The sequence below is a fragment of the Lissotriton vulgaris genome, chromosome 11 (genome assembly GCF_964263255.1).
Source record: "Lissotriton vulgaris chromosome 11, aLisVul1.2, whole genome shotgun sequence".
Taxonomy (NCBI): domain Eukaryota; kingdom Metazoa; phylum Chordata; class Amphibia; order Caudata; family Salamandridae; genus Lissotriton; species Lissotriton vulgaris.
Window position 1 is genome coordinate 945,288,016 of NC_141699.1, and position 15,308 is coordinate 945,303,323.

Sequence of the window (15,308 nt, forward strand, 5' to 3'; positions counted from 1 at the left end):
CAAAGCATAGCATAGCATAACAAAACACAACACATAGCAAAACAACAAAATCTAGCAAAGCTTAACAAAACCTATAATAGCATATCAAAACATAGCATATCAAAACATAGCATATCAAAACATAGCATATCAAAACATAGCATAACAAAACATAACACAGCACAGCATAGCATAACAAATCAAAGCATAGGATAGCAAAACATAGCATAACAAAACATAGGATAGCAAAACAAAAGATAGCATAGCTTACAGGATCACTCAGCACCACCACAGCATCACTCATGGGCACCACAACATCACTATGCGCTACTACAGCATCACTGAACGCCACAGCATCACTCGTTCATCATCACAACATCACTCAGCACCACCACAGCATCAATCTGTGCAGCCATTCAACAACTGGTTCAAATATGTTCTCTCAATAATACAAGCTTTATTACAAATGTAACAAAAAGATGTTTATATTTCACTTCTGTTCTTGGATTTTCGTCACAATAAATTACACTGAACATAATCTTCACAAAAGTTATTTACAAAACTTTAAGCTATTGCCATTATAAATTACAATAACTTTTATTTAAGTATTATTGAAAAAAATGAAAAAGCCATTGTTATTTGTAATATCAATACATGTAGGACACGTAAATATAACACATATTGCATTACAAATGCTATAGGTCACATTTTTGAAAGTTATAACTATTGGCAACAAAACTTAAATAAAACATTTGTCATTTACAATATCAATTGCTCAAACTTTCCTAATGCGAGACCTATTGCATTGCAAATGCTTGTTTCATCTGGTTTGTATCTCAGGTTTGATGGGTCCGGTGAAATTTTCCATTGTCCTTTTGTATACCCATCTCAAAGGGACGATTTAATTTGCAGGAATTTTGGTAAATTGGTTCATATATGTTAAATATTGGCAACTGCTCTTCTCTTAAAATAGGTTTTCTGTATTTCTCTCTTAGTTGAACAGAAGGAGACAGACTCTGTCCTAAGACTGATTTCTCTGCAGAATGCTGATGGCTCCTGGTGCTTGAACACAGATTTTGCGTCTGCCCTGGGAATACCTGAAGAGAAGCTCGAGGCAAATAAACCTAACAAGGTAATAGTCAGTGCAAATATTGATTTTAGAGATTTTGAAACTTGAAATTAGTTTCTCCCGATTAGTGCAAGAGATCCTATATCAAGTATGAGAATAACTTCCATCTGGGAAAGACCCGACGTGAACAGAAACTTTTTAGGTCTCGCGACCTATCGATGCGCGCAAGCGCATCGAGCGGAGCGAGAATTCAAGTGGCGAAAATCATCGTCAAACCAAGGGCTTTCAGCCCCGCGGTTTTCATGCAGTTCACGTGAACCACATGATTAAACATGCACACGCATTCCCGGCCGCACAGCACATCAAAGGGCTTCTCCTCCCCTAATTATTCATGGCCGGCCACAGGCCGGCCGTACTTTCAGTTTCCCGGCATTATCAGGTACGTGTTGTTTTTCACTACTTTGGTGCTTTTTCGTTCTAACCTTCATTAATTTCTCTTTCTTTGCAACATCTAATCTCTAGCTGTCTTTGATTCTATTTACTCTTGGTCTGTCTCTGTCTTTGCCTGTCTTTCTCTCTCCGAGTGTCTCTCGCTTCAGCCCTACCTCCACACACACTAACTTGTTTATGATTTTTTCTTCTCCCCCTGTTCTTGTCTCTGTCTCATCTCCGCCCCCCACTCCCCTGGCACGTAGCATTTCATTTGGAAGAATCACGCCTGCGTGCCTTTCTTCTACTGTGGCTCCCCAAACCATTTCTTTATTGAAAATTAAACTTTCTTAGGCAGCAGCATGCCATGCTTGATGTTCATGACCCCCGCCCACTTTCTCCGTGGCTCGAGCTGCCTCCTTCTTCCCCCTCAGGAGAAAGGCCTGCTGCCTGCACCCGAGCCGCGCTCCTTGCTCCAGGAGACTTGAAAAAGCACTCCCCAGCTGACGTGAGAACTGACCTACAGGATCATTCCACGCAGATACCCGCCCACTTTCTCCGTGGCTCGAGCTGCCTCCTTCTTCCCCCTCAGGAGAAAGGCCTGCTGCCTGCACCCGAGCCGCGCTATTGAAAATTAAACTTTCTTAGGCAGCAGCATGCCATGCTTGATGTTTATGACCCCCGCCCACTTTCTCCGTGGCTCGAGCTGCCTCCTTCTTCCCCCTCAGGAGAAAGGCCTGCTGCCTGCACCCGAGCCGCGCTCCTTGCACCAGGAGACTTGAAAAAGCACTCCCCAGCTGACGTGAGAACTGACCTACAGGATCATTCCACGCAGATACCCGCCCACTTTCTCCGTGGCTCGAGCTGCCTCCTTCTTCCCCCTCAGGAGACAGGCCAGCTGCCTGCACCCGAGCTGCGCTCCTTGCACCAGGAGACTTGAAAAAGCACTCCCCAGCTAACGTGAGAACTGACCTACAGGATCATTCCACGCAGATATGGTATGAATAGCAAAGGGGAGGCAGGTCCATCCACACAGCATGTCCCTCTCCTTCAATGTATAGAGCTCTTTGCTGCACATTGTGCGTTATGTTTGTGCTCCTGGGTCGCTTTACTCTTTGAATTCCAATGCATATTAAACCATTGCACCTCATGTAAGGTTTACAGCTGATGTACTTCCATTGAGGGGACACTTAGAATCTGTTATGTCAGGGTTGGTGGCCTGGGTGTGGTGGGGTCAGGAGAGCACATTCTCAGCCCTTGATTATTAGTCAAGCTCTCATTGTACGCCGAAATTCACATCTAAAACAAAGTACACATTCAAGGTTGTTTCCACAGCTTTTTACACCTCTGGGTTGACAACAAAGTGCTGCTGCATGAATGTTGCGATTCATACACAATCTGTAAAGATTATTTTATTGCAAACTAGCGAAAACAAGAGATGGGACTGCTTGAAGCCCAAAAACTTGCGTGGAAGTAAGGAGCCAGCTTTGGTTACTTTTTTCCTTGCCGCCATTTGTAGTTTGACTTTTAATCCCTTTAAACCAATGAGAATCCCAGCTACCCCACTAACCACGAAGCTGCTAGTGGTCAGGATGCTGTGAGCTTTAGAGGCTGGTAGAAGCAAACATTGGCTGGAAAAGATGTCATTATGGTGCAAGAAATAGCACATTAATGTACATTTGTTTGAGTGGGTTTAAAATGCAGGAGGACTGACATCCAGACATTTAAGTATGTATAAACCATGCTTTGGCAATTCACATGTGTCTGTTTTAAGTAGATACATGGAGGTACCGATATCCCATTATTAAATATTATAAGCAGAAAATGTAGCAAGGTTTACTAACAACACAATGGGTACACAATGCACACATCTATAGCAACTGAAAACGAAAGCTGTCTATAGCCAAACTCCAAAACCAGATAACATTTCACAAAAAAGTGGATAAAATAGTGCCAGATTTTACTAGTTAACTTCTATGGCTTCGAAGCAGTTTGTTTTTGTAATGCTACGACACCATTATTGAACTAACATTTATTTTTATTAAGTTCATTTAAAACTAAAGTAAATAGTGAGAGGTTAAAGGTGCACCTGGAGTGTGCTGACTTCGTATTGTATGCATGGGTATGTTTGTCAGAATTAGTCATTGCCATGGCTTTGTGGACAAAAGAAGCTGCACCTTTTTCAGTTTGTCTCCGTGCGTGCGTCTCCCTCGTGGTTTTCCCCCACCACTCGTGTTGTTCTCTCCCTTGTCAACCCAACCCACCCCCCTTGCATTTCCCGTACTTGTCTTTATTTTTTTCCTTTCAATTCTTTTTTTCTCACGTATATTTTTGCTTCTTTTTCCTTACATTCCATTATTTTCCTTTGTCTCCCTTTTTCATAGGTAATGTTTCCTATCCCACTGTTCCGTCGTTCCTTTTCTCTTTCTTTCGTGTGTCGTGTTGGTGACGCATTATTTAACTTTGTCTCCGTGCGTGCGTCTCCCTCGTGGTTTTCACCCACCACTCGTGTTGTTCTCTCCGTTGCCAATAGGTCTTGCAGTAGGAAAGTTGGAGCTATTACAATTGCAAATAACAATGCCTTTTATTTTTGTTTTCATTTAAAAAACATAAAGGGCTTTGTCATTTACAAAACAAATGGCTCCAACTTTCCTACTGCGAGACCTATTGGCAACACCAGTGCTTGTTTTTTGTTCCAATTACTTTTAAAGGGAAGAAACAAGTAAGTTGCAGATACAATACAATCAACAAAATATGTTTGCCAAATGTATAAATTGATTATGTTCTTCAAATAAATACCAATTTCACTATGTAACACAGCCTAATTGGAAATTCCTTCTTGAATTAACTGTTGACCATATTTAGGGACATGTTGGTACAGGATTTTTTTTACTGACTTTGTTTGAAAAGTTTTTGAGAACATTGGGATTATTTGGTCACAGTGATGTTGGGTTTCAATGAATGTGTTATATCTGTACAGGTTTTGTTGCTGTTAGGAAATTCAGGTTTTGTCAAAGTTTGTGATCATAATGTTTTTTTATGTAATTGGTCCGTCTTTCCTTCTATGTGGCTTGAGAGTGGAACGTAAAGATTTGTGTTATCACCAGAAGTATTTCTTTACAAAAAATTCACGTCTCCTATTATATTCTTCCTTAATTGCAGGAAATATAGCCCCCATACGGTCTGTTTTATTGATGTGTATGCTGTATTCTGACAAAGTTTAATTTTGTAACTGTATAATTTGTGAACATTGCAAAGTGAGACTATTCTTGACACCGTAACCAGAATGAAGTTAAAATACTAATGCAGTCATTGCAGTGTTTATTCGGACATGAAAGTAGTACCACTTTGGCAAAATAAACTAATGTCTGAAAGCATTCTGACTCAGGCAAGGCCAGTATCATGATTTCGGAGTTAGTATGCAATCTGGTGATCACAAAAATGTTGATTTTGGAATCTGTATTAATCCTGCTTCACCTAAACTGAAAGTTCATCTTGGAAAATTTGGGTGTTTTTTTTTATCTCATACAGATTGTAATTAAGGACCATGTAAGCACTTTAAATTTAAGTTGAATTTCATTTTAGATGACTCTTTCCTACTGTCGATGGATGGAGCTTTAACATTGCTAGAAAAAGAGAGTTCATTTTATGCTAGCGGTCCCTTTTTGGACACTGGGTGCACAATTTAATAAACTTACAACAATCTAAAGACATGGGTGTAGTCTAGTTTAGCGCAATCAATGTCTCAAGTACAACTTTTTGTGTCACACTGGGGGGGAAAGGTGTGGCGCGGCGGCCAGGGCGACTGACGCTGGAATCTGGGGATCACGGTTCGATCCCTGCGCTGGCAGCAGATTAGCTCAGCACCATGTGACTCTGGACAATAGCTTGCTTAATCTTCCCGACGGCCCCCAGCGCCTGGAGACCCTTACGGGTGATTGTTTGCGCTTTACAAATGTGGATTATTATGATTACTGTGGAATACACCTCAACTGGTGAAGGCAAAAGGATGGCACCTGGTTCCTCTTCTCAAATAGAGCAAACAAGCTCACATTTTCATTCTAGAAGGATATCTCTAGACAAACAATATGGCTGTCATTGGTGTATTTAGACTGATTATGTTTGAAGAGCAATAAAACATATCGCCAGGTTTTAAGATAAAACAGGAGCAAGACCATTGTGAGAATAATCGAGTATAACTGAATATTGTTGGAATATTACTATAATGAAATGAAAAAATGAATGTGTCATATATGTACTAAATTGTCAGCAGAAAACTTGCTTGTCCCCGTTTCTTTAAAGGCAAGCAAATAAAGGAATAATAATAATAACTGATCCAACAGAGGTAGAAACGTGAGATTTTTACTGGCAGACTCTAAAAATTCAATTTCTGGTTCATAATAATGAACTGTGAAATTATTGAAGACGTCGCTTCTGAGCAGTCAAAATAACTTTATAGAATTAGTAGTAAAAAATTAATGGACACCCAGAAGTTGAAACACTAGATTTATCTTTAGCATGTATGTTTGATTTATAATAAATAATGTAACAGTAATGACTGCATATTTATAGACACTTACTTGGCATGAACCAAATCTAGTAACGGAGAATGGCTCAGTCAATCCTCAATATCCATCAGAGGTTACAAATCTTAAAATCACATTGAAAAAATAAAATTCAAAGAATTCATTGTATGTCAAACGTCATTGTATAGAGAGACAATAACACACACCCAGATAAAGTAAATGTAACATGGTACTCTTTTTTTTCCCCATCCTACATCCCTTCATGCGATTAAAACCACAGGTGAAAAAAATTGCTGGTAACCTATGTTTAAAAACATAGCACTTAAAAGCAGCCTATCAACAATGAGTCTCCTAATAAGGATTCATTGTCTCTCCCTTTATTGTAATCAAAATGCTATATACTTGTATTATTCAAAATGTGTGATGAGTAAGAACAAAGCCATATGGTGTTTTAACTTTGCTTTTCCAAGCTGCGAATACCAGTAGTGTAACTGAAAGGGGACATCACTATTAGGCTAACCTCTACTTGTTAAAGTGTGAGAGATCTTTATTCATATTGTCTGTTTATGATCTGAGTTTAGGATACATCTATTCGAGAAAATATAAATGGTACTGAAGAAAATTGGTAGTTCTTTTTGCATCATTACTGAATATCAACCTCCGCATTTTCCTTTTTGTATTGTAAAGGGCATACAGCATGAAGATAACAAGTGGTTCATATTCTTTTGATGGTTTCTTTTACAATGACATATGCCAATGAATCTTGTTTGATCCATCCTCAACCTCCAGCTTCCAATATACATATCCAGAGGCAGCAACTAGAGTCTAAATTTTGCGAATACATTTGTTTGCAAATTATGGCTTGATGTAATCTAGTTAGGGCTCCTCTCTTAAAATACTTAAGGCTATAAACAATCCACATTGTAGGGAGCCCAACAATGATTCACCCAAACCCAATAGTTTTAGCTATTTTCATCATTGTTTTTCACACTAAGTTAGGATTGGGGCGCAAGAGTATTATCCCCATCTCCGGTTCACAGAACAAGCAAAGCTAGACTCTCCAACAAAGTGGAGCAATGCACTAGTATACCCCATCACGTTATGGGTGTAGATATTGAAAAACACCAAAGCTGAATTCAGAATGCTTAAGGTTTTGTATAGCATTCTTGTTTTATGAAGCTTACACTCCCACTTAAGCATAAAGGAAGCCCTGTAGAAGTAGGAGTAAATATTTATTGATGAAGCTTTATCTAAAAAAAAGCTTTCTTCTTTATCTAAAATGTTCAAGAGGAGGCTACATGACTAAGCAATACGAATAGTTGGGATTCTCTTCATAGTATGGTAATTCCTCTTGAATACACTGGAAAGACATGAATTCGAGTTTCATTAAAAAAAAATCTGACATTCAATATGTTTTTGTTAACTAATTTTAATCTATTTGTTGACTTTGAAACCTCAATACATAGTTAAAATCGTTATCAGGTGTAAGTATTCAGTTCAGATTTTGGTGTAGGCAAAAAAAGCACTCCAACCTAAAAAGATGGCCGCCTGGTAGGAGCGCTGGTCCGGAGCTCCGGAGTGCTTGGGATCCAGTTCGTGGAATTATCCCTGTTAGCACGCACCACCCTCGGCAAAAGAAACAAGTAACAAAAGTAACTGGATTGAAACGTGTAACTGATCGCAAAAGTGATCGGACTATCGCGGCAAAACAAGTACCTGCAGCAGGGACAGCTGGAACGCCTGCAGCCTCGGCGGAACCCAGGTCGACTGGACTTGAGCTGTGGCGTGTCACCGGAGGGGCCCGACACGCCTGGAGATCGCCGTCGCTTGCATTGAACCTGGCAGATAAATTGGTGACCCCTGCAGCTCGCCGGAGACCTGGACGGTTGGAGCTGAGTTGTGCCCGACCCGCATTAGATGGTCAACGGATCCATTGGGGACGCCTGCGAGGATCCTGTCGGGCGGCTGCACTCCTCTGCCCTCTTGAATGCGGAGGTGCCCTGCCTGCGGACAACGGATCGGTGTAGCGGGGACGGGTGAACGGGGGCTGGCGCTGGCTGAGCCGGCGCGGGTGAACGAGCGCTCCCCCCCTCTCAAGGATTCTCCGGTGTGCCCAACCGATCGGTGTCGCGGGGGACGGGGTTCGGCGCTGGCTGAGCCGGCGCGGGTGAACGAGCGCTCCCCCCTCCCCCCCTCCCAAGGATTCTTTCAGAACGGAGCGGTCGGCGTCTGGAGCGGCTCCGGTGTGCCCTGTGGTGTGTCTTCAGTAGTGCTTCGACGGGAGGCCTCCCCCCCCCCCCCCCCCGTCCAGTAGTTCGGTGAGTACGGAACGGGGGCATCTAGAACAGCTCCGGTGTGCCATTGTCTGGATGTTTGGGGCAGCATTTTGGCGGGAGGCTTCCCCCCTCACCGTGCCGGTATGCCCTGTTTGCCTGTGTGTTGGGGCAACCACTGCGCAACTAGGGAGAAGCCTGATGTGAGCAGCAGCGTCAGTGGTGACTTGTAAGGTAACTGCACGCAGAGCTATTTACCCAAATACCCATGCAGGTCTTCTCATTCTCTGCCTGGAATACAGCACACAAAACTATTTGAACAGCTTCAGGGGCGACTCGAAGGGCAACTACTCGCAATCCCATCATCTTAAACACTCATGCAGGTTTTTTACGCTTTGCCCGGAATTTTAAACTGATATCTTTATGTGACTGGTATTTTCGCGGGTTTTTCACTCTCCATTGGCTAATCTGGCTGGGGCCATAAATCGCCCCCCTGCCCACCAGATGACCATGAAGCTACATACCAACGCGGTCAGGGAGCAGCAAAACAGAGATATGCCACCATCTAGCAGCATAGAAGCTGAACTCTGCTCTCCCCCTCAATCAACATGGAAGATGGACTAACTCGACATTCCCAGAGTTGAAAGGGAAACCAAACTCTGTAATCCCTACAATTTGGCTGCCATCTTAGACTGGTCTCTCTCTCTCTCTCTGTCGGCCATCTTGGACTAGTCTTTCTCACTACTTGAACACACCCTAAGAAAGCCTCTTTAGGCTAATATTAATTATTATTAATAATAATTAATAATTAATATTAATTAGCGTTTCATACCACCACTTGCTTTTAATGCACCGATCGTTAGCTCATATAGCACCCTAAGAAATGGCCTTTTTAGACTATTAATTAACGAGTGTCTGCCTTTTATTGCAGTATTATACTACTACTTGTTTATAATACACCGATCGTTAGCTCATATAGCACCCTAAGAAATGGTCTTTTTAGACTATTGTCAACTAGCGAATGTATGCCTTTTATTGCAGTATTATACTTCTACTTGTTTATAATGCACCGATCGTTAGCTCATATTGCACCCTATGCATGATTTACTTGATTGTACTGTTTGCTCCTTCTGATTTACCTTTCTGACGATGTACCGTTTGCTCATTTGATTTACCTGTCTGACTATGCTCCCTCATGTACCCCTTCTGTGTAAAGCGCTCTGATATCCGCAAGGATCTTGTCCGCGCTATATAAAACTTTCTAAATAAATAAATAAACCTAAATATTTTTAAACATTTGGAACCTAAACACGTTTTAGGTCATATAGTGGTTTAAAAGTACTCTTGTGTTGAGAAACAACAAACATAATAGGGTGATTGATAATCAATATATTAAAGTAAGTAGTATATCAAGGGTTAAACCAGGCAAAGTTGTGTCAGTCTACTAGCTTTGCCATTTAGTGATTTGGGAAGTTAAAGTTTAAATAATGAACTCGCATATATTTTTTACATTATAATTAGGGTGTTCAAATCAGCCACTTGAAGCAGGAGCAGCACCCATGCTCTTCAGGGTGTTTTATAAGGCCTGTTTATTACCACATGTTAATTCCATCAACTTCTGTCAAATTACAAAACAGTAATCAGTAGAACCGCGAAATATAGGAGTGTATTCAGTCTTTAATGTTGTTAATGGTAAGATCAAAAGACACTATAGGTCTGTCACTGATCCAGTTTCTGATAGTCTTCAGAATGTGGTTTTCTTAAAAGCATGTGGTGGAGAGGGCATAGTCTACTAGGACCCAAGATGGAGGCACCATAGAAATGTCTGGTGGATCAGGAAGACCCTCAAGTTCATAAACCCTGACTTAGGGCGGTGGCGAGACCGGTGCACTACATGTCTGTGGCAGGAATCTGACCCCCTAGGATCTGGGATACACTGTATGATGTTACCAGGGCCCATACTGGTCTAAGCACAAGCCTGGCACTCGTCAGACATGGATCAGTACTGCTGGTACAACCCAGGATTTGTGAACTGCTGCATGCACAAGCCGTGACCGTGGACAGGGGCTGACTGGCAGTGATAACCATGGTGTTCTTTAGCGCATTTCATTGGCACGGCACCTGTTAGCTGGAATCTATAATACTTCAGTGGAGGTGAGCCTTGAGAGAGGTGACAGGATGCTGTGGATGTTTTTTCTCTTACCCTCTTCATTAATTATCACCATCTACACTGTTTTTGGGAGAATTTAATACTGATGCCAGCATCTGGTAGAGGAATCATGAAGACATGAAAAATGTACTGACGCCTAATACTTCCTAACAAATTCTTCTTCGTACATAATCAGAGCCACAAATCCAGGGGCAGTGATACAGCAGGGACATATAGGGCCTCACCCTGTCATACTGAGATACTTCTAAATGCCAAAGACACTTTATAGCACTTGGTGGCTAGGTGGGAATGTGTGGAATACTAATTAGAGAGACTATTGCTTGGAAGTCCCTCTTGTAGTCTCCTTTACTTTCAGACACTAGCACTCCTTATCCTCTGTGGTGTTGCTGCAGAGTCACTGTGATTGCTTTTCTTTTGCCTTCAAAACCACACTATCTACCACAACTACAAGTTGCCTAACTTGTCTGGAGGCTGAGACTGAAGTATATAATCTCCTTCGGCTACTATTCATTGGTGGTTGGTGCTGCTATCAGTCAGCTACTGCAAGAACACAACAGTATATCTAATATGGACTTCCCATAGTATCTTTAGACAAATGAATGTATACGTTCATATTTATACTGGTTGAACTAGGATCCCCTATTGGTCCCAGTCTACGAGTTTTGAACCCACACTTTCTTTGGGGGTTCTCTTCAGGACAAGGGTTTGGTGAATTCTTAGGGGGCACAACAAAAGGTTTTGATTCTGACTTGTCAGTTATCGAGGTTATTAGGGATTTGTACTCATGTACCAAACCGAAGGAGCAGGACAGGCTTTTCTGGATTGCTCAGACAATGTGAATCTCTGTAATTTGTATTTATTTGATAGTGGATTCTGGAGCCCAGTGTGATTCCTTTCTTTCACTGCCACTCCAGCTCCAGTCTTCGTTTCTCAGCCGGTCAGACTCGGGCCCGTCTGAGAAACACGTACACCAGAATCAATAGGGGACCCTAGTTCAACCAGTATCAATCAGACTTATTAATTCATTTGTCTTACACTAATGGAAGCCCATATTGGATACCTTTGGACCCTTTTATTGCACCAAATGTGAAAGTTTAAAAAAGTTTGTGTTCAATCATTACTAAAACTAATTTGAGGTCATGATTTCTTTTTTTTTTAATCATCATTTTATTGGATTTTGAGAGTACTGCATGGGCATAAGCCCGACATAATCCACATGAAGACAATATATTAAAATGGTTATCAGACGCGGAAATATCAATGGGTACAATTTGCATGCATAACAAACAAACACTGAAAACGATGCATAGACTTTCCCATCCCACTGACATTGGCATGTAAATTTCAATATCCTTACATACCCTAAGAGATGAAACAATACATTGTACATTATGGCCTGCAAACCTCCCATAGGGCTATTGTTATGGGAATTGTGATGGGAGAGTGGGAAGATCAATGCCCCGGTATGCGGCACACAGTCCAAATTTTTCTATGTGTTTGGGGCAGCCCCTCGCTTGAAAAACCGCCATCTCTGCACCCTTGCAATTGTCTAATTCTCTTTGCACTTTCCTATTGTCTGTGGAGAAGTACCCTTCCATAACTGAGCAATATCCCCTTGGTGATTGTAAGGGCGAAAAAGAGAAGGTGCTGCTTATATAGATTCCCACCTATATTTTCAGTACTGTGAAGTAAAAGCAGTCCGGGTTTGTGCGGGAGGTCCCAGGCCAGCAGCTCTTTAAGACACGCCAATACCCTACGCCAGAAGGGTTGCAGAGCCACGCAGCTCCAGACCATATGGTGAAATTTTCCCTCCCGCCTACCACATCGTAGGCACTGGGGGGTGCCACCACCCCCATCCTCCAAAGACTGAGACGAGTATAGTACACGCAATGCACATACTTAAATTGGATAAGAGGGTATCTGGTAGCTACTGCCGTGCCACAAGGACTAGCTATCACCTCCACCCAGTCGTCATCCGTCAAGTCTGGTATGTCAACTTACCACGCCCTCCTCATTTTATGCAGGGTCATTTTAGAGTGTGTCGTCAACGTCTGGTATATCTGCCTTATTTAGTGTGCCCCTAGGTCACCAATAGGAAGGCGGCCTTCTAGCAGTTGAAATTCAGGGAGATTGGTGACGTCTACAAGTGGGGGAGCCAAGGCATGACGTAATTGGAAGTACCTACAAAAATGGGTTTTGTGAAGATGGAATTCCTCCTGCAACCACTGAAAAGATTTAAAGACATTACCCAGCATGATGTCCCCCAAAGTAAAATCCCAATTGTTCGGCTGGTGTGTGGTAAAAAAGTCAAGACTGTGCACACTGTAGAGCAACTGCAGGAGGGGAGTCCTCCCCATGGCCCTATGTTCAAATGCGGACGGCGGGTCCATAGGCGAATTATACCACCAGTTGTTAATGATCAACATATAAGCCGTCACAGAATAGGAGTATACATCTGCAGCTGCGATGCCTCCACAATAGGTGGATTGCATACAGGTCTAAAGTGCCACTCTAACGGCCCCTCCCAACCCCAAAAAATTGTTGTGAATAGCGTTAATTTGAGTGTACCACACCCGTGGGATATGGTAAGGGAATTTCTGCAAACAGTAAAGAATCCTGGGGAAAGAGACCTTTTTAAAAATGGCAGAGCGCCCGTATAACGAGAGAGGTAGGGACGACCAAATAACTGTCTCTTCTCAGAGATTGGCGAGGAGTGGTGTTATATTGCGTGACCACGAAATCTGCGGGCAGGGAGACACAAAAACTCCCTGGTATTGAAACAAGTCTGTGGTATGTTTTAACTGAGCTGTCTAGGTGCCTCTCCCCTGATGGCTGCATACAAGGAATAGCACTGATTTAGCAGGGTTAGTATGAAGTCCATAATTCTGGCCGAAGACCCGGAGGATCTGCAGAATACGTGGACCCAAAATCCAAGGGTCGGTCACAAAAATCAGGACGTTATCTGCGTAGAGTGCAATGCTGTCTGGCTGTGAATGTGGCCAGTCAAAGCTCTGAGTACCGGATCCCGGCGGACCCACACCACAAGGGGTTCCACCGCTAGGGCAAAGAGAAGAGGGGAAAGGGGGCATCCCTGACGAGTCCCACGACTAACGGGGAAGAAGGGAGAACGGTGGCCAGCTATATGTACAGAGGCTATAGGTTCCGTGTAGAGTAGGCACACGTAAGCTAAAAAACTTGGACCGAAATAGATTGCTTCTAGAAGTTTGAAGAGGTACTCCCAGCTAAGGGAGTCAAAGTCCTTGTCTATGTCTGCCAAAAGTAAGGCTGCAGGATGTCCGAACTCCGGGGCCAAGGCCATATAATGGTGGACCCGGCGGATGTTATGTCAGGTGGCCCGATGCGGCATGAAGCCAGATTGGTCCATGTGGCAGGCCTGACTCCTGAATGCATGAGTCAGGCGGTCTGCCAGGACTTTACACAGCAATTTGGATTCAAAGTAAATGAGGGCAATAGGACGGTATGGGGAAAGATCCTCCGGCGGACAGCCAGGCTTTAAAAAAAAAGGACAATTTCAGCTTGAGCCAGTCCTGAGGGAGCAGCCACCTCTCAAGGGCTTCGTGGAACTTCTCCAATAAATTCGGGCCCAGCGTGCCTTGTGGGAGTTTAGGAACCCCACAGGGAACCCGCTAGGACCCGGAGCACGTCCTGGACGCATCACATTGACTGCAGGTGTTAATTCATCTATTGTAATGGGAGCGTCTAACTGATCCTTCACCTGATCTGATAGCCGCTGGGAGGAATATCCTGCAGGAATTCCCCAATGATATCCCACAGAGTTACTCTAGAGGGGACGGGGTCAATGTTCAGGGAGAGATAGTCCTGAATGGCGGTGTGAAGGTACTCCTGGTAATCAGGATTGTGCAGATGCCACAGAGACATCCGCCATCTGAGCAGGGGCCTCACAAAATTTAGGAGGAGTGTCGCCTCAACGGGCAATTGATCCGATAACCCTCTCGGGAGATGAAACCTGGGAGAACCTGTGGGCATAGCTCCGTGACGTGAACAGGTAGTCCAATCGGGACAGGGAGCCATGAACCACCGACATGTATGTGTAGCCTATCTCTCAGGGGTGGTATTCCCGCCACAAATCTGCACAACCCAAAGGACCCGCAGTCAATGCCAATTTGGAGGTGCCGGTGGGAGGAGCCACCCCGACCCTAGTCTCCTATCAAGTGGTGTCATAACGTCACTCCAGTCGCCACCAAATAGGGACAGACCCTCCGGGAGTTCGCCCCATAGCAGAGTCTAACCCTCCACAAACCAAGTCCCGAGGGGCAGGAAGCATATACACTGCCCAGTGTGAGTGGTTCACCATAAAGTGTCCCTGTCAGGAAAACGTACCTACACCCAGGGTCCGTCCAAAGCTTGGTGTGGAGGAAGGGAACCAGGGCATGAATCAGAATAGCGGTCCCACAAGAGCCCCTATTGAAATCAGCATGGAATACCTGTGGGAATCCGAACCTAGCTAGACAGGGGACCTTATTACCCACAAGATGAGTCTCCTGCAATAGAAGAATGTCTGCCCCATATCGTTTAGCCTGCCTGAGAATGGCTCCCTGTTTTACCTTGTTGAGCAGCCTTCGCACATTCCACGTCACCACCAGTTTACCGTTATGGGAGCCCGTTGCCGGGAATGCTATTTATCTAGTCAGGTTAAAAAAGTAATGGTCTGCCAAGTGTAGAGTGGGATGTGCATCCGCTTTAATAAACAACAAAAAAACTAACACTACATTTCTGAAACTCCCTCCTCTTCGATGCCCTCCCCGCACCCAATACTGCCAAGAACTAGGAGCATCTGTCGTGGTGGGGGTAACCTCCGGACCAAAACTGCGGATCTAGAG

At 43.5% G+C, this 15,308-nt stretch overlaps 1 protein-coding gene across 1 annotated transcript in view; it reads left to right on the forward strand.

Annotated features, from left to right (window-relative positions):
- The window catches only part of LOC147683725 (von Willebrand factor A domain-containing protein 5A-like), a 752,535-nt gene that overhangs the window by 719,805 nt on the left and 17,422 nt on the right, over positions 1–15,308 (forward strand). The window contains exon 22 of the mRNA XM_086944099.1: positions 975–1,111. Within this exon, the coding sequence (XP_086800225.1) occupies positions 975–1,111 (137 nt within the window). The remainder of the gene's footprint in view (positions 1–974; positions 1,112–15,308) is intronic.